Source organism: Balaenoptera ricei, chromosome 13 (genome assembly GCF_028023285.1).
Source record: "Balaenoptera ricei isolate mBalRic1 chromosome 13, mBalRic1.hap2, whole genome shotgun sequence".
Taxonomy (NCBI): domain Eukaryota; kingdom Metazoa; phylum Chordata; class Mammalia; order Artiodactyla; family Balaenopteridae; genus Balaenoptera; species Balaenoptera ricei.
The window spans coordinates 100,917,278-100,944,304 of record NC_082651.1 but is presented as its reverse complement, the minus strand read 5'-3'; the positions used below and the strand labels follow the sequence as shown (position 1 = coordinate 100,944,304).

Sequence of the window (27,027 nt, the reverse complement as noted above, 5' to 3'; positions counted from 1 at the left end):
AGGCCACACTCGCCCGGGCGCGCCCGAGCGCCAGGGCAGCCTGTGAAAGGTCTGATTACAGCACACGTGCCAGGGCCTGCCTTGGTCAGTGGAGACAAACACAGGCCCCGCCCTTAAGATGAAAGAGGCAGGTGAGCGGTCTCCATTTGTTCATCAGACACGTCAGGGTTACAGGCCCCACCAGGCCAGGCTCAGCCTGCGAGGGAGGAGCCAGTGCCCGTTTCCTTAGAGACGGAGCCTGGAGGTGGCAGGCGGCCTGTGGGGACACGGCGCCCGGGCTGCTTCCGGCCCCTCCTGGTGCTTCCTCCTCCGAATCCACACTGGGCTTCAGAATCCTTCTCAACATGACTCCAGGCGGCCTTCTCCTTGAGGAGAAAGTCATCTGCTCTCACAGACCTAAAAGTAACACGTTGTCTTTGTATTTGGAGAGAGTAACAACTCATTTTGATGGAAGAGCAGTCTTTCCTTTATGGCTGGAAAAATGGGTTGTAGGTAGGAAAACATTGGTGTGTACTAGCAAGTCTGCTGCTCAGAGATTTTAAAAGGGCATCGTTATAGGTTTTACCAAATTAATTGAAAGAAGGTTGATAAAGCCAATAGTGTGACTAACACACGCACTTGGGGATTTCACGCTTCTGAAATGCTACTCTGGGCCCGTTCCCTCCTCAGCTCTGGTCCTCTTTCCCGTCCTGACTGCTTTCTCTTCCAGAGGAGGGTCCAGCAGGGGACGTGGCCTGCTTGTTCTCTGATTAGGGTTTTGCTGCCCGGAGCTGGAGAGCTGGCTTGTCGCCTGTCTCTGGCCTGGCTCTTCATTGTAAAGTGGATGTGATCCCTGCCTCATGGGGCAGGCCGGGGGGGGGGGGGAGGTTAAATTATGGAACTAAGCGAATGGCCGTGTGTGAACCCTAAGAGTTTATCTTAATCTATAGAAGAAGCTGGTGCTTGGTGTTAATTTTCCACGATTACTGACAGAGCCCCTGTGCGGTGCAGGGCTCTCCCGGCTGCTCCAGGAGACGCAGGTGGGCACGATGTGGACCCTCCATCCACTGGGGGCGGTGGGACGTGGGCACTGATCATGCTTGCCTCTGGCCTGGACCCTGGAAACATGATTCTCACCATCCTCCCCTGACGCAGGCATGGGGCCACGGTAGTTTCCTCCCTAAAGCCTGGCGGGGGCGTCCGGTGGGCTGTCCGTGCGAGGTCTGAGCGCTGTCTGCTCCCGGCCCTCCCGGCTCGTCCCACCTCACCTGCGCAGGTGTCCCTTTGTCTCCTCAATCTCTGCCTGGCTGCATCTTCCTGGTTCAGCAGGTCTCCGTTAAAAGCCACTTCATCAGAGAGGCCTCTTCTGATCTCAGTCTAAATTACAGCCCTTTTGTTGAAGTTATTGCTTCATTTTATTCTCGTACCCTGTGTTGCTAATGACAATTCTATGTCAATCTAATTCTCATTCACATGCGTGCAGCCTTTAGAAATTCCTTTTCCTCGTGGCGCTTATAGAATTTTCTCTTTATTCTTGATGTTCTGCGTGTCACTCTGACACATCTGAGTTATTTTCCCTCGTTTTTTTCCTGCTGGCACTCTGTGGGCACTTGCATTGTGCTCTTTGGTGATTTTCCTTAGTGCCGGGAAATCATAGCTATTAAATCTTCACGGCTATTAAGGCTTCAAATGTCTATTCTCCTTTTCTGGAATTCCTGTATGATGGATATTGGGATTTGTGGGTTTTTTTCTTCAACACTCAACTTGATAACTTCAAAACCGAAACAAAACTTTCCATCTCCTCTCTCAGTGTTGCTTTGTAGACAAGTTCTTCATCCTAATTATTTGTCTCATGAATTAGCTTTTATCATTGGCCATTCTGTTACTCAGCCTGCCTGTAGAGTAACTTGTTTCAAAAATGTATTTCATGCACGAGATTCCCTAGTTGGTCCTCTTTCATTGCCGCTTGCTCTTGTTCATAGGTGCCTGTTCTCTCTTGTCTTTATGAGGATATTCAGTGTCTTTCACAGTCAGATTCTGGCTGCCCCGTTGAGTCCTGTTTCCTGGGTTGTTATTTCTTTTTTCACGATGTTGGTGCCCCTCCAATGTCTGCTGATTCTTGATGGTGAGATCAGTCTGTTAGTCGGTATTTCTTGCTAGACTATCAGTTCTTCTCCAAATATTACTACTGTAATGATTTCCTTTCTTTTCAAAAGATAAGAAAAAAACCGAGAACTATCCAGAGATTCAGGGGCCCGTGTGTGCCAAGTGTGTCAACCGCCCTTCAGCAGTGGTTCATGGAGCTGTCACAGCTGTGACAGGGGGTGGCAGTAACATGCCAGCCCTGCATTCCAGGTTGTAATGGCACTTGCTTTGCTTGTCTCTTTGTTTCCTTACATTTAAATGGAATGCCCCCTCCCCTTAAGGCCAGATTGTCAGTTTGGGGGATTTCACCGGGGAACCTGTAATCTCAGGGAAGCCTCTTACCGAATGAAGGCACGTGTAGAGAATTTACGGAGAACGGAAGTTCGCTTGGATGTTGGCCTGCTTTGTGCACAGCTAGGCAGGTGCATGTCAGCACCCACACCCACTGGTGGGAGGCAGATACCTCAGGGAGCTAGATGAGGCCACGAGACGATGCCTGTGGTTCAGAGCAGGGTCCTTATCGCGGGAGAAAAGAGATCCAGTGAGGCGATGAGGAGCAGCTTCCGGGACAGTCAGGTGAGCAGGTGAATCCCGCACAGGTGGGTTGATGGTCACGGCCGACTAGGCAGAGGCAGCAGTGTAACCAGACCCCTGGGCTCCAGGTGCAGGCCTGTGGGGAGGAGCTTAAAAACGGGACATTATTTATAAGTACATTAGGCTGTTGGTGGTTTTGAATCTCCTTTGAGATGGGAAGTATCATAACGGACTCTGTGTTTTAGGAGGATGGTTCTGGGGTGGGTTGGAGTGGGGGGCAGCGGGGGGGGGGGACCGGGAGGGGCCTTGATGTCCCGTCAGAACTCCGTCCTCTGCTCCCACCGTACCCTGTCCTGCTCCGACAGGGTGTCTCCACGGTTGATTACGACCTGTCTCCTGCCCCGAGCCGCGTGAGGGCAGGCTGGTGGTCCACTCGCCTCCAGAACTGCGGAGACGTGGCTGAGCGTGGAGCCCCCGTGGGGATCGGGAGGGGGCGGCCGGTTGGACTTCGCAGAGCTGGGTGGATGCTTGCACTTATCCGATGAGGGAGACGGAAAACCAGAGATGACCGTGGGGCTTGGAGCTTGGAGTCTGGGAGACGCAGTGTCTCAACAGCAGAAGCAGGAAAGTCCACAGAAGAGACTCACTTCTGGGCAAAACCATCAGGTCGACTTGGGACGTGCTAAGGGTGGGGTACCGGGGAGACTCCACAAACAGCCCGTTTCCCCGTTTCGGTTCTGAACAAAACAGGAAATAAAGCAAAATGTGCCAAAACATGGTCAGGATCCGTGAGGAAGGCTGGGGGAGTGTGGAGCTTAGGCTGAGAGCAGGACGCACCTGCCAGCGAGCCTGAACGGGGTGATGTGCTCACCTGGTCACAGGTGTCCCCGTGCGGGAGGACCCTGCCCCTGAGCAGCAGTGTACCCTCTGGGGGGTGCTCACACTGAAGGGACAAGGGGACGCCGACTCGTGTGCCCACGTTTATTCTTCCCGAGAGTACTGGCCAGACAAGGGCCGAGAGAGGCCGGCACGGGCGTGAGGGGCAGCAGAGCAGCCAAGGCGGGTCCTGGGGAGCCCTGTGCACCAGAGGGCGGACTGGGAGGCAGCCCAGAGGGATGGAGGGGGAGAGGGACAGACGCGTTCCCGGAGGGAGCGAGGAGGCAAGGAGGCAGAATCCTGAGAGGAGACTTGGGGAGGGAGACCTCGAGCCAAGGGTGGGAGCAGGTTGGGAGGAAGGGGTGAAACCCCCCGGGGGTGGGGTGGGAAGAGGGAGGCCAAGGGGCCTGGCTGGCGGCACAGACGAGCAGCTTTCTCTGGTCGTCCCTCTGTACAGATACTGGAGCCCGGCGCTCAGAGCAAGGTCCTAAAGGCATGTGACTTCTTCCACAGGGGATGCTGGAGAGAAGGGGGACAAAGGTGCACCAGGACGGCCTGGAAGAGTCGGCCCCACGGGAGAGAAAGGTACCTGCTGCCCCTGGGCCCCAAGGGCACAGCTGGGGCACCGGCTCCTGCGAGAGCTGTTGGTGGGGAGGTGGGGGGGCGTTCGAGAGGAACCCGACACCTGTGTAGGTCTCAGGACTGAAGCAGGGCACAGAGAGGGCTCTTTAAACGGCTCCCTGGTTCTGGCCTGCCCGGCACCAGAGAAACAAAGTGCCTCCTGGGAGGTGTGCCTAACGGGATGGTTGTGTGTATGGAAACTCAGCGCTCGCTTGGCCTCAAGTGCAAAATGGGGATCATTTGTGATCGTTACACATATAAGTGCAATTATGAGGGTGTGCAAACAGTGATGGAGGCGTGTGAACAGTGATGGAAACAGTCATGCAGGTGTGCGAAGGAGAGAGAGCACAGATTTGGGTGGGGCACGGGGGCTTACACCGTGGCCTCCCATTTTTGGCTAACCGACCCTAGTCACCTTGAATCTGTTTCCTCATTAGGAAAAAAAATAGTGTCGTTCAGCCTGCCTCCTGGGGTTGTGCTGAGGCTTACAGAAAATAGATCCTACCTAAAAAAGGAGCTACATGGGACATGGTGATGTCAGTAAATGTCATCATTAGGATATACTTACTTTTGCTGCTTTAAAGTTTGTGAAATCCTTAAAAGCTGTGTTTGGAAGTGCTTTGTCAACGCCTGCACACTGTTTTGTGAGAACAGGCGCTGAGATTATCCAGCCCATCCCCACCCAGCCTCACGGCATCGGAGTTAGGTGGTTCTTGTAACAGCGCAGATAAAGGTTGTTACATTTTTAAGTCCATGCACTGTTTTTTCATTTTTAAATTTTTTTATTTTTTATTTTTTTTTTTAAAGTAACAATTCATTTTTTTTTTAGAGAGGGGTTGTTTCTTCCTTTATTTATTTATTTATTTATGGCTGTGTTGGGTCTTCGTTTCTGTGCGAGGGCTTTCTCTAGTTGTGGCAAGCGGGGGCCACTCTTCATCGCGGTGCGCGGGCCTCTCACTATCGCGGCTTCTCTTATTGCGGAGCACAGGCTCCAGACGCGCAGGCTCAGTAATTGTGGCTCACGGGCCCAGCTGCTCCGCGGCATGTGGGATCTTCCCAGACCAGGGCTTGAACCCGCGTCCCCTGCATTGGCAGGCAGATTCTCAACCACTGCGCCACCAGGGAAGCCCAATTTTTTTATTTTTATTTCTTTTTAATGTTGGTTTTTATTTTTGAATTAATTAATTTATTTATTTTGGCCACGCTGTGAGGCATATTGGATCTTAGTTCCCAGACCAGGGATCGAACCCGTGCCCCCTGCATTGGGAGCACTGAGTCTTAACCACTGGACCACCAGGGAAGTCCCAGTTTTTTCGTTTTTTGAGGTGTGATTTACGTACGTTCTCCTTTGAGAATGTACCATCAGTGAGGTTGGCAGCTGCAAATGCCTGTGAAACTCTGGTCATAGTCAAGATCCAGAGTACTTCTGTCCCCACTATCCCTCCATCAAGCCCAGGTGCTGATTTTTATTTCTTACTTTCCCTTTACTCATAACAAATTAATTAAAAAAATAAAAGAACTGTGCTCCTGGTTCAAAGTTCAAAACATACAGAAATTATTCACAGTGACCAGTCTCCTTCCCCTCCCCGCCAGCAGCCCTCCCCACTGACAACCAGTGTTAGGTTTCTTTATCTTCACAGAGATACTTTGTAATGGCCGAGTGAACTCTATTCTTTCCTGCTTCTGTACAAACAGTTGCAAAATGTACCTAATGTTCTGCATTTTGTTCTTTTCACTTCTCCGTGTACTTGGAGATCATTCATTCTACAGGAGGACATGCAGGTTTTGCTTGCTCTCGCCTGGAGACATTGTGTCCATTCTTTATCTAACTGGTCTCCTATTACTGCAGATTTACAGTTCCCTAGGGCCTTGCTGCAGTGAGTGAGTAATCTTGTAAATGTCATTTTTAGTGTGCACCAGTACAGCCTGAAGATAAATTCCGGGCAGAGTAATTGTTGATCAAAATGCACGTGCATTTGAAATGTTGGTGGATATGGCCTTCCAAAATGATCGAATCCATTTACTCTCTGTTTATTGAAGTGCAAGACGGCGGACCCCTTCACCCTCCCTGCCTCAGAAAGCTGCCAGTCTGGTAGCCGTGGAAGGCCACATCAGTGTGGCTTTAACTTAGTCTCTCTTATCATAAATGAAGTCAGCTTATTTTTCAGGTGTAAAAGTCATTGGTATTTCTTTTCTTTTTTTTCCTTTGTGAGGATTGTCTTTTCCTGTCTTTTTAAAAACCCTTCTTGGGTTCTTCTTTTTTTTTTTTAATTTTTATTTATTTTTCGGCTGCGTTGGGTCTTCGTTGCAGTGTGTGGGCTTCTCATTGCAGTGGCTTCTCTTGTTACGGAGCATGGGCTCTAGGCGCGCGGGCTTCAGTAGTTGTGGCGTGTGGGCTCGGCAGTTGTGGCGCACGGGCTTAGTTGCTCCACGGCATATGGGATCTTCCCAGACCAGGGGTCGAACCTGTGTCCCCTGCGTTGGCAGGTGGATTCTTAACCACTGTGCCACCAGGGAAGTCCCCCTCTATTGTCTTGTGAGGACAATGTCACATCTCACAGTTAGGAAGCGAATATCCCCCTATTCTGGATGGTCACAAATTCATTTTCATGATGCCATTTCGTTGATTTTTTTTTTTTTTTCCCTTTGGCTGAGCTGTGCAGCATGTGGAGTCTTAGTTCCCTGACCAGGGATTGAACCCACGCCCCCTGCAGTGGAAGCACGGGGTTTTTGCATTGATGTTTTTTCAATGTAACGATGTTTGAGCTCAACGCGCATGCAGCAGGAAATGCCTAATTTCATGCCAGTGTGGACCCTTGGCTGCTCTCTCATCTCTGTCACTAGTGTCACCAACATGTAGCTCTCTCATCGCTCTCTCATCATCATCATTCTCTCTTATTCTCACTCCTGAAAAGGCAGGACAAGCACGCAGAGACTATAAATGCTGTTATTGTAGCGTCTGAATCTCCTGACAAGGATGAACGTTGCTGGGAAGGCAACAGCCTAATTCATTGCGTTTTCCTGTCGTTAACCACCGAGTTGAGTGCTGTTACGTGCTGAGATCTCGGGGAGGCCACCTGGAGCCCCAGAGTCACAGGGGGAGAACGGATGTGTGGGCCCTGGAGGGTAAATTGAGGCAGAAAGCTGCGGGGCAGTGTGGAGGGGAATTTGGGCTGGATCGAGAATCTGTCTTGTTTCAAGTTTTTCTAACATGTAACAGTAAGGTGTGCTCATAGAAAATTTATATATATATATAAAAGTGTTGAGAAAAATCAGGCATAATAAAATCATCCAGAGATAACCACTTATTTTGGTATATTTCCTTTTTCGGGGTGACTTTTCTTGCTTTGTTGTAATTATTTTGTGAATATAAGTTTGAACCTATTTCTTAAACTTAATGCCAAATTTTAGTGTATTTCTCATGCTATGAAAGCATTTTGATGAATGTCTCCTATCCATGGGTAACTTAAAACTCCACTGGGAGCGGTATGTCCGAGAGCAGAGTCCTGTGTGTGATTAGGGCAGGAGAGGGGAGCCTGGGCCGGCCCTTTACCGTCCCACTGACCTGCCTGACAAGGAAGCTGCCAGGCCTGGAGGCGATGGGGCAGTGATCACCGGCCTTGCCAGGGGTCTGGCTTCGCCGCTGACAAAATGAGCAGGTTTGGTCCGGGGTCTTTGCTACTTTGTAGAGTACAGAGAACAAGTCAACCCAAGTGGGATATATTTGGATTATTGAATAGTGGGATAGTTATGTAGAAATCTAGGAAATATCCGGTTTTGGATGACCTTTAAAAAGAGGACTGGCCATGGCATGATAGAATATAAGAGAATAAAATAGGATACAAGAACAGACATGTGATTGACTAAGATATTTACAAAAAGATGAAGAAAAAGGATGGAAAAGAAATCAATCAAAATATTAGTAGTAGACATTTCTGAGTTATAGGATTATGGACCTTTAAATTTCCTTCTTTGAATTCTTCTTTACATTTTCTCCTGTCTCTGTCTTTGGTGTTCCCAACAATGTGCATGAACTATACTTTTGACGTTAACAGGTATTTTGAAAGGTTGCTGTGGGCGTGGCCCTGGCCTGTTGGCGATGTAGGCTCACCTGGAGGCCCAGGTGAGGGTTTGTGAGCTCTGGCGGCCTCCCACACACTCACGGGGTCAGCATGGCTGCACCTGGGCTCGTCGGAGCCCGGAAACTGAGAGCTGCGGCCAACCGCAGAAGCGCTAGCGCAGGTGCAGTGTGGCGAAGCTCGAGGCGGGCCGTGCTCGGGGCCCCAGGTGTGCTGGGAGACCACCTCAGCTCCAGGACGCCCCAAGGCTCCTCACTGGAACCGCTCTCCCGCCGGGATGCGGGATTCTCCCGGCCCCCTTCCCATCCTCCTGCATCCTGCTCTCGTGGAGGCGTTCCCAGCAGTGCCCTGCTCTTAGCGGATTGCAGCTGCTGCCCCGGGGGCCCGGTCCCCCACGGAGAGCAGTGACCGCTGCAGGGCGCGGGGCTGGGGAGACTCGCCTGGTTTCTGCCTCAGCTTGGCTTCTACGAAGAACGGCAGTGGGCTGGACCTGGGTACCTGTCCAGAGGCTTCTGAAAGGGGTTCCTGGGATGAGGGCTCCGGGCGGGAAGGGCAGGGTGTGGGCGGGGCAGACCCGCTCAAGGCCAGCCGTGCCGCTTACCAGCTGTGCTGGCTTCACACCCGCGCTTCCAGCCCGTGAAGGCAAAATAATAACGTGGTCGCTATCAGTCCCTATTGCTTATTAAAGGATGAAAGCTGGGAACTTGGGAGCAGCAAGCCTGGTGCACGGTGGGCCCTCGGGCAGCTGCCTTGTTCCCACTTCCGAGCTGTTTCAGCCCCACGCCCACCGGCACTGAACCCGAGGGGGGCCTCGCTCATCCCAGACAGCGGCCCTTTCACGAGGGCCCCTTCAGAGTCACCTGGGACCTTTCAGAAACGGTTATTTCCACTCGAGGCTGTGTTGATATTTCCCCAGGCACTACGTTAAGCCAACTTAAATCCTCAGTTGTGTTTATGGAGTGCACTTACATCATTCACACTTGATTTTCATTGTTTAGAAATTATTTTCACCAGAATTATTTTTCCCCTGTGAATTTTCATGGACTCCTTGAACAGTTTCTTTTTTTAAGAATCAATTTTATTTATTTATTTATTTTTTGGCTGCATTGGGTCTTTGCTGCTGCGCGTGGACTTTTCTCTAGTTGCGCCGAGCAGGGGCTACTCTTCATTGTGGTGCGCAGGCTTCTCATCGTGGTGGCTTCTCTTGTTGTGGAGCACGGGCTCTAGGCACGCAGGCTTCCATAGTTGCAGCACGCGGGCTCAGTAGTCGTGGCGCACGGGCTTAGTTGCTCCGCGGCATGTGGCATCTTCCCGGACCAGGGCTCGAGCCCGTGTCCCCTGCATTGGCAGGCGGATTCTTAACCACTGCGCCCCCAGGGAAGTCCTCCTTGAACAGTTTTAACGTTTTATTTTTTACCTACCTCACATCTTCCCAACTCTCGCCTCTGCCATCCTGAGCTCTTCTGAGAGTGTCATTATTTGTACCTGGTTGAAAATTTCAGCTCTAAATTGTATAGAGAGGACTCTCCCATCAATTTTTAGTTAATGACAATTTTTCCCTGTGTAGTTTTAGCCAGCATCAGTTTTATTTGGTGATGGTTATTTCTACCAGTAACATTCTTTATGAAATTGTCAGAAGACTAAAAGCTCTTATTTACTTTCTTGCTAGTTTATGAAAAAGCGTGAGTAATTCACTGCGATAGTCCAGAATTCCTCTCTGGTGTCCCATCTCCCTGGGTTTTTGCACATTTCTGTTTCCCCCGCGGGACCCTTTCCTTCACTTACCACCTCGCTCCTGACTGGGGTGTTCACGTCCCATCAAGGACCTGGCCCTTGGAAGGCGCTCGATCAATTGTTTGTAAAACATCTTGACATTCAATGTCTTGGGATGTCTCTGAAGTCTGTGGGTGGCCTGTCTGCGGCTGAGGCCTCAGGTGGGCCTAACCTGCTCCTCCCCAGGTTCTAGAGAAGTCTGCGGGCCGAGGCCTCTGCACACACCAAGCTGGGTTCATTCCCTGCTGCCTACTGAGCAGACAGCTCTGCTCTGAGGATGCTTCTCAAACCATGGGGACCAGCTGGGCCTGGAGTTAAAATGCAGCTTCAGCTTTGGTTTGGGGGGGCGGCCTGAGACGGGGCAAGTCCGTTGGCCGGCGCCGGGGCTGCCGATCGCCGGGCGCTGCGTGGGGTGGGATTGAAGGGTGATCGCGAGGATCTGGACACCCTCCACCGGGCGCCTTTCCCACGTCGGCTTCCACGGAATGCAGGCCGCGTCGACATGGGGCTGCTGCAGGGGGGCTTCCTCTTCCGCTGATTTGCCTGGTGTTGGGGGGTGGCCTCTGGTCACACACTGAGCAGCGCCCCTGCTGGGAGCTCAAAACAGCTGTAGGAGAAAGTGCCAGAAAGCTGACGGCTGCCTTTTCTGGAATAACAAAGACAAGCCCAAGGGCCCACAGAGCCCCCGCTGTCGCTGTCCATTGTCCTTCATTGAAATGAGAGCTGTCCCCACACTGCCAGAGTGCACGCTGTGTGCACACAGCACGGAGCTGGCTTTGCTGACACGACCTGCTAAAAGCGTGTCGTCCCAGCTTTCAAGGCTCCTAGTCCCCAGACACGCAGCTAAGAGGCCGCCGGGGCCCTGGGCACAGAAGCTGGGGACCCACCTGGCCTGCGATGGGGGAGGGCGACCCTACGTCAGGACGGGCTTTCTGGGCTCTGTAATGTGCACATTATCTCTGTTAAAAGTCGCTGAGGAAGCTGGATGCCAAGTGCTCTTTCTGCCCTGTCTCCTCTTCAGAGGACGCTGTGAGATCTTCATTAAAATTAATAAGAATTAGCAGCCCGCTGCGCGCTGCCCCCGTCCCTCGTGCATGTCCTGAGGACACATGTGCGCTAGCACACTTCTCACAAGCGGGACGGGATGGGAAGGGCTGGCACCGCGGCCACAGCTCCCTGGGGAGCCGCCACCGCCAGCTCTGGAGACTTAAAGGGACCGGATCTGAGTGCGTCTGGTGCGTTTCCAATCATCCCACACCAGCAGGGTGGGGAGATTTGTTTGGTTTTTGCACAAAGCTTCTTGTCATTTGGAGAAGCAAGAGGAGGCGGGATGAAGCCAGCAGGGCTCTTGTTCAGATCCAGTCTCCTCTAGGCTGGCAACCACACTGCTTTCCTGCTGCTTTCCAAGGAGTGTCTGCGAGTTAAAGCAAGTCAGCATCGCAGACGACCTTGGGCTGCCCTCAAGTAGAGAGTGTGTGGGCATCTCGGGGAACTCAATGGTTCTTGCTTTTTCTTCTTCTCCAACACACCCCAGAGGTAGAATATTCCTATTAGGAACGGCAGCCCACACCCTTGACCTTGTGTGCAGGGGCCTGCTGTAGGCTCCTGCTTCCAGCTTTCAGCCCGAGTGCTGTGAGGATGAAAGGTTTGCTTGGTGTGTGTTTGTATGTTTGAACATGCTGTTTGTGAGTATGTGTGCATGTATGTGTGAATGTAGATATGTGTGCATGTGTATATGTATATGCATGTGTATGTATATATGTATATGTATGTGCATATTTGGAATGCATGTGTGCATATGTATGGGCGCACATATGTATATGTGTGCATATGCGTATGTATGTATGTGTATATATGTATGTGAACGTGTGTATATGTGTATATGTATGTGAATGCATGTATGTGTGAATGCATGTATGTGTGCATGTATATGTATGTGAATGTGTGTATATGTGCATGTGTGTATATGTATGTGTATGTATGTGAATGCACGTGTATGTGCATGTGTATATATGTGTGAATGTGTGTAGATGTGCATGTGTGTATATGTGTGTGAATGTGTGTAGATGTGCATGTGTGTATGTGTGTATGAATGCGTGTATATGTGCATGTGTATATGTATATGCATGTGTGTATATGTGCATGTGTGTACATGTATGTGAATGCATGTATGTGTGCATGCATGTATATATGTGTATATGTATGTGAATGTGTGTATATGTGCATGTGGGTATATACTGTATGTGTATGTGTGTGTATGTGAATGCATGTGTATGTGCATGTGTGTATATACGTGTGTATATGTATGTGAATGCATGTGCATGTGTGTATATATGTATGTGTGTATATGTGTGTGATTGCGTGTATATGTGCATGTGTGTATGTGTGTATATGTGTATGTGTGTATGTATGTGAATGCGTGTGTATGTGCATTGTGTATATATGTATGTGTGTATATGTGTGTGAATGCGTGTATATGTGCATGTGTGTATATGTGTGTGTATATGTGTGTATATGTATGTGAATGCATGTATACGTGCATGCATGTATATGCGTGTGTATATATGTACGTGTGTATATGTGTGTGAATGCGTGTATATGTGCATGTGTGTATATGTGTGTGTATATGTAGGTGAATGTGTGTATATGTGCATGTGTATATGTATGTGAATGCGTGTATACGTGCATGCATGTATATGTGTGTATATGTATGTGAATGCACGTATACGTGCATGCATGTATATGCGTGTGTATATATGTACGTGTGTATATATTTGTGTACACGTGTGTGTGTGCATGCGTTGCCCAGCACCAGCAGGCACCCACAGGTGGTGGCTGGTGTTACTCTGACCCCCCTCTTGGGCAGGACTGACGGCTGGGAGCCGTGCACGGCGGGGCGCTGGCCGTGCCGGGGGGGGTGGCCGTCTGCATCAGGCGCAGCTGCCCCCAGCGCCTAGCCTTCTGCACAGAGGCCCTCTTGTGAGGTCATCAGGGGGCGTTGCGAACCAGGTCTCCTCCGGTCCGAGGGCCTGGGCCGTGGGCCCCGAGGGTGCAGGGCTGAGCAGGGACAGGTGAGGCCTGGCCCCTGAGCGGTTCCTCACAGGTGAGCCGGCACCACGGGAGGCTGGGTGTCGGCTCTGCTCTCTCTGGTTTCCTATTTCCCACCTTCTGGGCCCCGGGGAGGGTCGTTTGTCTCCCACGAGCCTGCAGCATGCCCTCAGGCCCGGCCCTGGAAGTGCAGCCTTGGCTTGTGGCTGGGTGTGTGGAGACCAGGCCGCTGCCCCACAGCCGAGGTGAGGGCTCGGGGCCCTGGATGTGGCCAGGAGACCTGGGCCGATGTCCCATGCTCAGCGACCTGAGGGGTAATGCCACTTTGCAGGTGAGGAACCCGAGGCCCCGAGGACTGAGTCTCACCCAGAGCTGCGCGGGTGGAGGGCTGGGACCTGGGCCTGGGCTGCCCGATTGCAGGCTGTGCCCTGGATCACTGGACACCAGTCGTACTAGCTGCATGACTGGTGGTGGGTGGCACCACCCCTCTGATGCCATTTTCTCTTCTTCTGGGGCAGAGGGAAAGTGTACCAGTCAGCTGGGGCTGCCGCAACAAACATGGCAGATGTTTATTCTCTCAGCCCTGGAGGCTGGAAGTCAGAGACCATGGTGTCTGCAGGGCTGGTTTCCCTGAGGCCTCTCCCCGTGGGGTGCAGATGGCCGCCTTCTCCCTGTGTCCTCATGAGGCCTTTCCTCTGTGTGTGGTTCGCTGGGTGTGTCTTCCTCTTCTTACAGGGACACCAGTCCTGTTGGATTAGGCCCTCACCTTTCTGACCCCATGTAACCTTAATTACCTCTTGAAAGGCCATCTCCAAATATGGTCACATTGGGGGTTAGGGCTTCAACATAGGAATTTTGGAGGACACACAATTCAGCCCATACGAGGTGGTAATGGCAATAACACTGTGAGGTTGAAATCCGTCGGTACATGTGGACACGCCTTCCTGGCACACGGTGTACCTGGAAGTATTCTAATTTATCTCTGAAATTTGGAAAAACGAGCACAACTGCCCCAGATTGCAAGCACCTTTATTGCTAACACTGGTTTGCTCCTGGCAGCAGCAAGCAGTGGGTTACCATGGAATCTCAACCAACCTCCAAAGAGGGCTGCCCGCGGGGTCTGGTCCAGTCCTGCTCCAGCTTTGGGGCCCCTGGAATCACCCAGGGATGTGTTAAAATGCAGATTTCGGTGCTTGAGCTGGTGGGGCCTGAGGCTCTGCATGCTTGTGCAGATCCAGGGGGGTCATGGGGGACATGGATCGCTCCTGAGGAAGCAGCTTCCCAGCTCGGAGGGTCTGCCTCCAAATGACAGTTATAGTGGCCAACACTTACGTCCACCTGCTACGTGCCAGATGCCCTTCCCGACGGTGCTCGCGTTTCCCTCAGCGCCCAGTGAGATGGCTGTATTATGGCTATTATTAGCCCCATTATGTAGGTCAGAAATGCACAGAGATAGCACAGCCGAATGACAGGGGGCGGATCGGCTGGGCCCCAGGGCCCGAGCTCTAAGCCTTGTGCACACGGCGCTGCGGGCCCGGAGTCTCAGACAAGCTGTTATTGCAGGACACCACTTTGCAGAGAGAAAACTGAGGCGCAGAGAGATTCAGCCTCGAAGCTAGAGCTGAGCCACAGACCTGGGGCTGCCTGACCCCCAGCCTTGGCCTGCACGGGTGACCTCCTGCAGCTCCAGCCTTCTCACATCGCAAACCGCAGGGGTCTCCAAGCCCGGTCCTGGAAGCAGCGGCATCCGCAGCACTTGGGAGCTCGACGGGGATGCCCCGTGGTGACGAGCCCCTGGGGGACTCCCACCCTGAGGTTTGCAGACCTGCAGCGCCTTCATTCCCCGCCTTGGGCTTGGGCTCACTGCCTGCCCCCATCCCCCTGCCCCGTGAGCTGCTGGCATCCGATTGATTTTCTATACGTGTGCCTGGTTTCTCGGAGCCCCCTATGGCAGGGGCCGCGTCCCACACTCCTCCAAGGGCAGGAGCTGGGCTCAGTACCTGCTGGGGGCAGGTGCCACGTGTCAGCAGCAACCTTGGATTAGTGGTAAAGTTCGGCTGTGCAATTGAGAGATGGGCTGAAAGGCAGAGGCTCTCCAATCATCCTCAGGTTATGACTTATTTACCACAGCAGGATGTGTGCTAGACCCTGACTGCATCCTTCAGCAGATGCAATGAATCATGAATTAATCGTCTGCTAAGCGGAGAGATTTTGTGCGGGGTTGGGGGGTGAGGGGGCAGCACTTTACCAGTTTTTGATCACAGGTGTTTCCCCTCCAGGGTGCTCCTCCGAGCCTCCTTACCCGCTGCCTGTCCGCTTGGGGCGGCAGGAGCCGTCTGGGTGGGAGCAGAGGGGTGGGCAGGCGTTGTTTTGAGTTCCCCTCTGCGGGGAGGGGTCTCGGGGAGAAGTGACCCCAAGGTTGGTAGGAGGCCCACACTCCGTTCTCACCTTTTCTAGGTGGAATCTTAGCAAACAGCAGACTCTTCAGGTGATTGGTTTGCACTCACACCCAATCTGCCCCAATCTGCCCCAATCTGCCCCAATCTGCCCATTAAAACGTGGACCAGACTCCTCTGCAGTGTTGGGTCTTCTGAACGAGGAGACGTGTTCCCCGGGCAGGAGGCCACTCTCCAGACTCTGGCGACCCTGCCCCCCTCCAGTGGGAGTTCAGTGGGATCCACATGCTGTGAACAATCCACCCAACTCATTACTGTAGGTGCAAATCCCTCGGACTCTGTGTCTCTGCCGTCCTGTCTGAAGATAGGGTTGGGTTGGGGGTCTCCGAGACCTCCTCCCGCTCTGGGCACTGTCTTCGTGGGACGGCCTGATGGAGCCCGAGCTTAATCCAGTTTATCAGGTCTGCATGTCCCCGTAAGGATGCCACAGCAAGTGTCCCAGCAGACCCTTCTGAGACAGCGTGAAAACAAGCCAAACCACCCCATGATTTGGCGAGATGTGAAAGTAAGAAAAGCATGAACACGGAGGTCGTCTCGACACTTATCCTGCTCAGCCCAGCTTCCCCAGGGCTCACGTTGACCCCAGGACCTCAGGAGGGGCACAACGGAGAGTTAGGGACGGGAACGCTGGCCTTTTGAAGGAAAGGTGTTCGGAAGGAGGCTGGCGGCCAGGGGCCCTGGAACGACAGCAGTAGCCAAGCGTGCGTTCCAGGGACGCGGGCTTTTCTCTGGGACACGTTGCAAGAGGCTGAGCAGAGAGTCTGCGGTCATCTTTGGGCTCAGACCACACTAATGGGCTCGAGGGTCCGGACAAGTGGCTCGGGGGCCATAGCCAAACACCACAGACACGGGGGCTTAAACCCCTGGCTCTGATTTCTCATGGTTCTGGAGGCAGGGGTCCCAGAGCAGGCTGTCTGCACAGTTGGGGTCTGGGGAGGACCCTCTTCCTGGCCTGCAGACGGCCGACTTCTGGCCGTGTCCACAGATGGTGGGGAGGGAGGATTCCAGGCTGTTCATCCTCTCATCGGGGGACGCATCCCGCCCCCATGACCTCCTCTAACCCTGACCCCCTCCAGATGCATCACGTGGGGGTCAGGGCTTCAGCCTATGAATCTGGGGGGCACGTCGGTCCACAGCAGGCGGAGACAGCGGTCAGGCCTGCCTGGGGGCATGATGCTCCCGTGTGGGAGAAGAGACAGGGCGGGGAAGCTGAGGGGGAGACCTCAGGGGAAAACGGTTCAGACGCTTGAAGGACTGTCTGTGGGCGGTGCATCTCTCTGGCTGCAAAACCGGAACTGCTGGGTGCACGGAGCAGGCGGCAGCTTTCGAGTTCCTGCAAGTCACTGAAGGAGCACTTTTCTACGGCTGGAGCTGCCTCAGGACGGCTGCGCTGGGGGGGTGCACTTAGAGCCCCAGGGGCCTCTGTGGTCCCGTCTGGCCCAAGAGCTGAATATTCTGTTCCTCCTCCAGCGATAAAGTAAAGCCCCTCACCATATCCTCAGAGTGGAATATTTACTAAATAAATACTTATTTAGTAAATATTTTGGCATGTATCACTGCAAGGCAGTGCTTATCAATGATTTCAGCGCTACTTCTTTTTCTGGATTACCAATAGGGTGAGTGCAGTTGATTGACTGACTGGCTGACTGATTGAAAATTTTTTTCCTGTTATCTTTTCCCTCTCACTGCTCTGCTGTTTTCCTGTTAGAGAATTAATCAGGTTGAAATGCTGTCATAACGCGACACAGAAAGGCTATCTATTCCTCGACCCTGGAAGGACCAGTCAGGAGACTGAAGCAGGGCCGGGCTGTCAGGGTGGCTGAGAGGGGAGGGCAGGGCTGGCCCGGATGACGGAGCCGGTACCCGACCGCGGCTGCCCCAGCGAGCCCGGCGCTCCCCGTCCCGCCCAGCCCTGCAGGAGCTGTCTGCACCCGGGGTCCTGCTTCCTCACCTCCCGCCCCAGCCTCTGAGACCCTCCGGGTGGTCCCCGTCCTCGTCCTACGGCTTCTCTGGGCTTCTTCTGACAGTTGTCGGCACCTCCCTCCCTCTCTCGCCTCCCCCTTCAGCCCAGCGGCTCGCCTTCCTCAGTGCGGTGCTCCAGGGTCCCCGGCCTGCTCTTCCCACGGGGCGCCTTCTCGCTGGGCCCCCTGGTGCAGGTCTGTGCACGCGGGGCCCCCGGGCTCCATCCCCACCCCAGACGCGGTCCCCGCAGGCCTGCCGGACACCTCTCCTCGCTCGTCCTGGGCATTTCGACCTCAGGGTGCCGTCGTCTTGCCCCTTCTCCCTCCTGCCCTCCAGGGACGGGCACCCCTACCCCCCAACGACCAGGCCAGAGGCTTGGGCACCACCGTCCCCTTCACCCTGACCCTCCCTCACGCTGTCATTCAGACGTGGTCGTTTCTGCCTCCCAGACGTTTCTCAAGTCTGGGAATTTCTCCCTCCCCTCCCGACACCGCTTCCCTGGGCCGCCTCCAGCTGGTGCCGGTCTCGTCCCTGTCCAGGCCTTGTACACGTGTGACCAGAGGCATGGTGACACGGTCCTGGCTGGTGGCTGTCTTCTCCCCAGCTCCCGGAGGCCTCCTCAGCGCCCTGGGCACCTCCTGTTACAGTACTAGCGGTGTGAGTTACCACCGGCCGCTTATCTCCCCGACCCCCCGCAGACTCTGAGCCCTGTCCCTCCTGTGTCCCCAGCGTCACGCACCGTACACAGTGTCCGGGGCAGGAGTTGCCTCGTGGCGGGACCAGGTACTTGACCCGGGCAAGCGCTTAGCCCCCGTGAACCCCATCTGTGCGATGAATCCCTCCTGTAACCAAATAAGAGATCATGTGTGCACGTGCTCTGTGCCAGACACTTCACCCTTGTGCGGACGTAAGCCGGCTTTGGGTGGGGCGTCTGCATTTCTGCTGTGGTTCACCCCTCAGCCTGTGTTCTGTCCTCTGACCTCGACCTGGCCTGAGTTGTGGGAACATCACAGAACTAGGACTTGCTTGCTGGCCGGAAGTGCTCAGTCTAAGGCGCTTGGTTGAGTTGAGGACATGGGGATGTACCGCATGGCCTCCTCTGTTCTGCAGTGTGTGTGACTTTAGGGGAGGTGTGTCTTCCTTTGGGAAATACATCAGCAGGTGACATGTAGAACCTTCTGGGGTCAGTCGGATACCCGACCTTGGAGAGGTTAAACAAGAGTTGTAACGTGTTCGGTCTCCTTGTGTGTGTGTGTGTGTGTGCGTGCGTGTTCACGTGGGGTGATACACAGGAGGTGTACTGCATTACCTGTGCCTCGACCAACTGTGATCTCATTGCTTTCCACAGGAGACGTGGGTGACAAAGGACAGAAAGGCGGCGTGGGGCGCCATGGAAAGATTGGTCCCATTGGTTCTAAAGGTACTTCCGGCACACCTCCGCTCACGTCCCCTCTCAGGCTCACCGCCCGGGCGCATAGAGAGCAGCTGGTGGTCGTGTTTATTTTGTGCGCTTTATGCACGATAAGCTCTGTTCCAGCGTTTGCGTTCTGGGATCGATCGGACTTGACTGGGTGCCAGCAGGTGGGGGGGGGGGCGCTCCCTGCCCCTCGGGGTTCCCGTGCTGCCTGGGGGAGAATCAGGAGCCCCAGTCAAGCAGCGGAAGGACCGGGCTCCCGACACGCTGTCCGTCCTCCTGCAGCTCGGGTGACTCAGACCCTCTGAGGCTGGGGGGTGGCTCCCAGAGAGCACGGCGGGCAGGAGGGTGACAGCGGCGTGGAGGCAGCGCCAGTGCCCACGCGACCCCGTTTGACCTGCACCACCCTGGAGGGTGGGCAGCTCGGGAGACTGTCCCCAGGGCAGTTCAGGGGTCGCTCAGCATCGCCCGGCTCTTCCGCGCCCCCCGCCCCCCATTCCGCACTCAGTCAGCAAACGTTCTCTGAGCCCCTGGCTCGTCCTGCGCCCGTGCTGGACCCCAGAGGGCTCGGGGTGAAGGAGGCAAGGCCCCCCAGCCCTGTGAAGGGCTCCCCCGGGTCCTGTCATGGGTGCTGGCAGCAGGAGACAGAGGCTGGAGGGCTGGGGGCTGGGAGGGAGTTTGGCTGTCGTCTGCTCTGCCCAGCGCGGAGCCCGCAGTCCTGTGCCCCATCCCCCTGCCTGGGGCTTTGAGCTGTGAGTGGGTCCAGGTGGTCAGTTCTGATCGATGGCACGGACCTCCCCCGGCCCAGCCCGTCCCTGGTGGGAAGGGTCCCTCAGCCAGGACCGAGACGAAGGGTGGGGCCAACTTGGCGAGCTGCGTGTCTCCTCCTGGCAAATCCGTGGGAAACACCTGCCCCGTGGATTCATTACAGAGCACACAGATCGATATGCATGATGTAGAGAGGGATGCGGGTGCTTTGAAAAAGCTTAAAAAAATTGTGGTAAAATATTTGTAACATAAAATTTGTCACTTTAACTATTTTCAGTGTACAATTCAGTGACACTAAGCACGATTGCAATGTTGTAGAACCACCACCGCTATACATTTCCAAAATGTTTTCATTGCCCCAGAGAGAGACTCTGTCCTCATGAGGGAATAACGCCCCACACCCCTGCAGCCCCTAGCAGCCTCTAATCTGCTTTCTGTCTCTATGAACTTGCCTGTTTAGATATTTCATATAAATGGAATCATACAGTATTTGTCCTTTTGTGTCTTATTTCACTTGGTATAATGTTTCCAAGGTTCATCTATGTTGTAGCAGGTGTCAGAATTTCCTTCCTTTAAAAGGCTGGATAATATTCTGTTGCATGGATGGACCACATTTTATTTATCCCTTCATCTGCTGATGGCCACTGGGGTTGTTTCCACCTTTTAGCTGCTGTGAAGGACGCAGTGGTATTACTGGCTACAAGTAGGGATGTGTGTGCTTTTAACATACAGCATGTGCTCTGGGTAAATGTCAGAGTCTCACCAGGGGACAACTTGCCAAGAAGGCCCTTACTGGGCTTAGCTCACCTGATCTGCTCCATCTCTGAGACTGCCATCCTGGGTCCTTGTCAAGATGATCCTTGAGTCATTTTCAAACTCCTGATGTTGATAAAAGAAAAAAAAGGAATCACTTGGATGGAGACTGCCGAGCTCTCTCCATCCCCATCAAATGGAACATGACTCTCCAAGGATGTAGAAGTCGCTGCCCCTTCACTGTCCCAGGTCAGCTGAGAAGCTTAAGTTCTCTCAGGGGGAAGAAAGGTAGTGCTTTAGGAATCTTCCTGTGATTTTAAAATAAATATCCACTGTCTGATTTTAGAGCAGCTAGAAAGCTTTGTTGCCACGATTTTCTCCTATCCCTTTGTTTCATAAGTTGGAAGAAACGGAGGGGCAGAGTGGCTGAGTCGTCTGTCTGTCCACAGAAGGCGGGCGCCCAGGTGTCCTGGTGGCTGTGCCCCTGGGACACCTTGCTGCCTCTCAGAGAGGCACAGGGAGGACCGATCTCATCTTGACTCTGTTTGGATGAGGTAACCTCTAAGGTCCATCCGTCTCTGACGTTACCTGTTCTACCTGAATTTTCTTGCTGTGATGTGGGACGTGGAGAGACCTGGCGCTGGGTGTTAAGGATTTCTGAGATGACAGCGTGTTCTAGGAAACATGCTGTGTTTTCCAGAATTGACTTAAAGGATGCTCATCTGATAATCTCTGAAGTCCCGTGACATGTGGATGTTCCACGTGACATAAACAGAGCCTGAAGAGTCAGTCGTCCTCAGACCATTCCTGCCTACAGTTCACCGCAGAAGGAGGGTCTGGGAGAAAGCGCAGGGCACCGCACATGGAAGAAAGAACATTGTTACCTGGACGTTTTGAACTCAGGGGACACGCCCCACCCCTGCTTCGTGACTTTGGTCTTGCTTCTCTTTTCCAGGTGAAAAAGGAGATTCTGGTGACATAGGACCCCCTGGCCCTAATGGAGAACCAGGTATGGCATAAAGGGTCCAAGGATTTTTTAGAAATGTGTTAAAATTGCACTTTTAAAAAGTATAAATCATGACATAAAATTTAAGAGGCTGGAAAAAGCGCGTGTAACTGACACGCCTTCCTCGTGTATCACACCCTCCTGTGGACTATTTCAATATTTGCTTTCCTGCTACCTGAATGTCTTCATTCCCGTTCAGGGCTGTGGTCTGCGCGCCCACTGTGTATTATCATACCTCATCACGATCCGGCTTAGATACACGCGTCCTAAAGCGCACTTTCCTCCTTTCCTACTGCGTCTCTGGGAGCGTCAGGACCCCCTTCTCCTGACCACCAGCTTCTCTGAGAAGCGCGCCCGTACTTTCTGGTTCACGTTCCTCATTCTGGGTGTCCTTGCAGCCGACTCCCCACGACCCTTCTGTCACCGCGGACCCCGGCCCAGCTCAGTGGACTTAACTGACTTCCCTGCCGGCCGTCCCTCCCTGGTGCCAGGAGACCGGGCCACGGGCAGCCCCCGTCCTCCCTGCCTGCCGCCCTGTTGCCCCGCTTCTTCCTCTCTTCTCAGAGGAGCTCTGCCTGCTGCCCTTTCTTCTTTCTCCATGTGGCACAGCCTGCTCCCCGCTCCAACCCCACCCCTGCTCCCTCGGGTTCGGCTGCACCTGCCCCCCGCCCACCTGCCCAGCACGCACCTCCACCGTGATGTCACTCAACCCCTGTCCCCGCCAGGTTCAGGCTGTCTATGCGCAGTGTCCCCCATCCCCCGCCGGACTGTCCCCCAGGTCTGTTTGTGTCCTGTTCCCGCCACCATCACTCAGGCTCTTGTGGCCTCTCAGCCCCGTTACTGAAACGCCATCCTAATGGGTCTGGACCTTCTGGTCCTCGTCCCCACCACGTGTGACCACAGGAGACACTTCACAGATACTAGATTGAGGGGGAAGATACAGTGTCTGAGCCCCTTGGGTAGGCCCTTCCTGTGAGCTGAGGGGACCTGTCAGGTTGATGCCGGTTCCATCTCTCCAGCAAACATCAGTGCCTCAAACCTCGGCGAACTCAAAGACAACGTGTATCTCAGAAAAAGTTCCATTAAAAAAAAAAACAAAAAACCCCAATCACACCAGCATCGTTCCAGGTGCCCGCGTGTTGGGGAGTGTTTGGGTTCTAAGTGGTAGAGGGAGCTGAGATTTTGCAAGACGGGCCAACACCAAAGAGTGTGTCCAGACTGGAAAGGCAGGTGGAGAGCTTCGCACGATGGAGTTTCTCCGGAAGAGGCGAGAGGTCCTGCTCCTGTGCTCACAGAGCCAGAGCAGAGCGTGCGCGGGAGGCGGCGGCCCCTCCTGGTCCGGTGCAGAAGCCGAAGCCAGCAGCGCCACCGTGGGCGACGGGCCCCCCAAACGCTGTGACGGCCGAGTGGCACTCTGAGAAGGTTCCTGCGCACGCGCGGCTCTTCGCGGCAGGAAGGTCAGGGCCCCCCGAGGGCCCAGGAGGAAGCACCTAAGCTGAGGCAGGGCGGCCACGCCGGGTGACTGAGCATCAACCCACGGGTCCAGCCCCACCACCGGCCTCAAACGTCTTGTCGTCTCTCCTCCCGCGCCGTCACTGCCCGCAGTCTCCCCGAGGCGACTGTCCTAGCCCCCTGCTCTCGCCCCCCCGTCTCGCCGCCATCCCGCCACTGATTCCCTCCTACGGCGACCAGAGCGAGATTGCGAAACGTGAATCCGACCTTGGCGCCCCTGTGAAAACCCTTCCGCTGCTCCTTGCCCTTTAGGATCAAGTCTGAAGTCTCCATTGCAGCTCCGAGGCCTTCGTGTTTGTTGAATCACCTAGCATCCTGGGGAGGGGGTACCACCTCCTTCTCTGAGCCCGCCTCTGGGTCAGTCCCATCACGTGCCGGGCGCGGTCTCCTCCAAGGCCTTCGTGTCTGTTGAATCCCTTAGCATCCTGGGGAGGGGGTACCCCCTCCTTCTCTGAGCCCGCCTCTGGGTCGGTCCCATCACACGCCGGGCGTGGTCTCCTCCAAGGCCTTCGTGTCTGTTGAATCCCTTAGCATCCTGGGGAGGGGGTACCCCCTCCTTCTCTGAGGCCCCCTCTGGGTCAGTCCCATCACACGCCGGGCGTGGTCTCCTCCAAGGCCTTCGTGTCTGTTGAATCCCTTAGCATGTTGGGGAGGGGGTACCCCCTCCTTCTCTGAGCCCGCCTCTGGGTCGGTCCCATCACACGCCGGGCGTGGTCTCCTCCAAGGCCTTCGTGTCTGTTGAATCCCTTAGCATGTTGGGGAGGGGGTACACCCTCCTTCTCTGAGCCCGCCTCTGGGTCGGTCCCATCACACGCCGGGCGTGGTCTCCTCCAAGGCCTTCGTGTCTGTTGAATCCCTTAGCATGTTGGGGAGGTGGTGCCCCCTCCTCTCTGAGCCCGCCTCTGGGTCAGTCCCATCACACGCCGGGCGTGGTCTCCTCCAAGGCCTTCGTGTCTGTTGAATCCCTTAGCATGTTGGGGAGGGGGTGTCCCCTCCTTCTCTGAGCCCGCCTCTGGGTCGGTCCCATCACACGCCGGGCGTGGTCTCCTCCAAGGCCTTCGTGTCTGTTGAATCCCTTAGCATGTTGGGGAGGGGGTACCCCCTCCTTCTCTGAGCCCGCCTCTGGGTCGGTCCCATCACACGCCGGGCGTGGTCTCCTCCAAGGCCTTCGTGTCTGTTGAATCCCTTAGCATGTTGGGGAGGGGGTGTCCCCTCCTTCTCTGAGCCCGCCTCTGGGTCGGTCCCATCACACGCCGGGCGTGGTCTCCTCCAAGGCCTTCGTGTCTGTTGAATCCCTTAGCATGTTGGGGAGGTGGTGCCCCCTCCTCTCTGAGCCCGCCTCTGGGTCGGTCCCATCACACGCCGGGCGCGGTCTCCTCCAAGGCCTTCGTGTCTGTTGAATCACCTAGCATCCTGGGGAGGGGTACCCCCTCCTTCTCTGCGCCCCCCTCTGGGTCAGTCCCATCACACGCCGGGCGTGGTCTCCTCCAAGGCCTTCGTGTCTGTTGAATCCCTTAGCATGTTGGGGAGGGGGTACCCCCTCCTTCTCTGAGCCCGCCTCTGGGTCGGTCCCATCACACGCCGGGCGTGGCCTCCTCCAAGGCCTTCGTGTCTGTTGAATCCCTTAGCATGTTGGGGAGGGGGTACCCCCTCCTTCTCTGAGCCCGCCTCTGGGTCAGTCCCATCACATGCCGGGCGTGGTCTCCTCCAAGGCCTTCGTGTCTGTTGAATCCCTTAGCATGTTGGGGAGGGGGTACCCCCTCCTTCTCTGAGCCCGCCTCTGGGTCGGTCCCATCACACGCCGGGCGCGGTCTCCGCAGGCATCCCGTGTGAGTGCGGCCAGCTGAGGAAGGCCGTCGGGGAGACGGACAACCAGGTCGCCCAGATCACAGCGGAGCTGAAGTTCATCAAACACGGTACGTGCTTCTCGGGGCGTCCCTGCTCCCGTGTCCCCCCGACCCCCGCCCGGAGGCAGAGCGGCCCTGGGTCTGCTCCCCGGGCACGCGTGCTGGGCTGGCGCCCCGGGCTTGCCGGGGACCCGCGAGCGCTCACCCTCCAGCCCCGTCCCCGCAGCCGTCGCCGGCGTGCGCGAGACGGAGCAGAAGATCTACCTGCTGGTGAAGGAGGAGAAGCGGTACGTGGACGCACAGCTGGCCTGCCAGGGCCGGGGCGGCACGCTGGGCATGCCCAAGGACGAGGCCGCCAACGGGCTGCTGGCCGCCTACGTGGCGCAGGCCGGCCTGGCCCGCGTCTTCATCGGCATCAACGACCTGGAGCGGGAGGGCGCCTTCGTCTACGCGGACCGCTCGCCCATGCAGACCTTCAGCAAGTGGCGCAGCGGGGAGCCCAACAACGCCTACGACGAGGAGGACTGCGTGGAACTGGAGGCCTCCGGGGGCTGGAACGACGTGGCCTGCCACCTCACCATGCCCTTCCTCTGTGAGTTCGACAAGGAGCACGTGTAGCGGGGGCCCCGCTGCTCCGGGGTCGGCGGGCGGCTGCCGGCTGCCACCGCGGGCGGGAGGCTCTGCCCGCCGCGTGGTCCCCAAGCAGGAGTGCGGGGGCCCCGGTAAAGGCTCCTTTTCTGGATCTTAGAGAATGGTGCATGCTTAGGCGAAAAAGAGGAAAAAAAAAGTGTTTCTGGGTATTATTTCTGAAGAACTAAAGTTTTATTATTTGTAGTGTAGACAAAATGTTCGTTATGTAATTATTACTCAGAATTGCTCTTGGCTTTGTGCAAAGTATGAAACGAGATCTTTAAATGTTACAACAGTTAAGTACAAACAGTGGTAGTGAGGTCTTAGATGACTACCTTCCTTTTAATTTCTATATGGAAAAGAATCCTCTTAGCTTAGATCAATGCTTCTGTAAAAGTAGAAACAATTTTGCTTTGCTGCAAACCCAGATTTCAGGAAAAAGAAAAGTAAATGCTCCGAACTTGACAACTGAATGTGTGGTGTCTTCCTGTTCTCTCAATGTCTTCTCCAGCAGTATTCGTTATCTATTCCTGTATCATGGTCACCCCCAAACAGCGACTCGCGACAAAGCATCAGTGTCCCCGCAGGTCCTGTGGGGCAGGACTTCACCCAGAGCTTGGCGGGGCTCTGTCTCACCAGCCATGCTCGACCGTGAGGTTGCTGGTGGGATTCAGCGCCACACGGGTGGCTGGATCGAGGCCTGGGTTCCTTGCCGGGCACCTCTGCCCTGGGCACCTCCCCAAGGACCACTGGCCGCCTCAGAGCAGTGTATGTGGCTGACTGAGGAGTACACAATAAGTGATTTTAGGTCTGTTTGACGTAGACAGACAGAGCTAGTTATGATTATTCCTCATAGGGAGAGTATGAGGAAGGGGTATGCTATGTGTTCCATCAAGGGTTTGAGCATGGATGTGATCCGTAGCATGCCGTAGCCCCCGAGTGTTAGTAGTACGGCTGCAAGGACTACGGAGCCTGCGACAGGGGCTTCTACGTGTGCCTCGGGTAGTCAGAGGTGTAGTCCGTAGAGGGGTATTTTTACTAAAAAGGCCATTATACAGGCTAGTCATATGAGGGTGTTGGATCAGGAAGCGGGCAGTGGTTGAGCTCAGTATTGTAATAGTAGGAAGTTTAAGGATCCTGTTGTGCTCTGCAAATACGTTAGTGCTACTAGTAATGGGAGGGATCCGATTAGTGTATAGAATAGGAAGTAGAGTCCTGCATTAAGTCATTCTGTTTGGTTACCTCAGCGAGTAATGATAATAAGAGTGGGGATTCGTGTGGCTTCAAATATAACGTAGAATAGGATTAGTTCTGTGGCGGGAGCGTGCGCCCATCCTGGAAAGCGACCCCCCTCATCACTGTGCGTTCTGGTCTCAGAAGCCTGTCCCCAGGTCCAGCCTGCACTTGGGGAGGGGACTCCTGGAGACGGGACCGCTGGGGGCCATTCCAGAAGCTGCCTGCCAGTCACCCATGGTTCTTCCTTTTGCACATCAGAATCCCCAGTAAAAAATAATAAACATCTTCATTTTTCAAAGAAAACAGGCAGACACGCACACACAAAGGCAAACAGCTGGGGCTGGGAGCCAGAAGGGGGCTCTGGGGAAACAGCCCTCCAGGGCCTCTC

General features: G+C 54.7%; 1 protein-coding gene across 2 annotated transcripts in view; it reads left to right on the top strand.

Annotated features, from left to right (window-relative positions):
* Nucleotides 1-25,670, top strand: part of COLEC11 (collectin subfamily member 11) — a 32,777-nt gene extending 7,107 nt beyond the window's left edge. For both annotated transcript variants that reach the window (XM_059943163.1, XM_059943162.1), the window contains 5 exons: nucleotides 4,048-4,119; nucleotides 18,822-18,893; nucleotides 21,364-21,417; nucleotides 24,747-24,842; nucleotides 25,000-25,670. In XM_059943163.1, the coding sequence (XP_059799146.1) occupies nucleotides 4,048-4,119; nucleotides 18,822-18,893; nucleotides 21,364-21,417; nucleotides 24,747-24,842; nucleotides 25,000-25,391 (686 nt within the window). In that variant the 3' untranslated portion in view covers nucleotides 25,392-25,670. The remainder of the gene's footprint in view (nucleotides 1-4,047; nucleotides 4,120-18,821; nucleotides 18,894-21,363; nucleotides 21,418-24,746; nucleotides 24,843-24,999) is intronic.
* The last annotated feature ends 1,357 nt before the right edge of the window (nucleotides 25,671-27,027 follow it).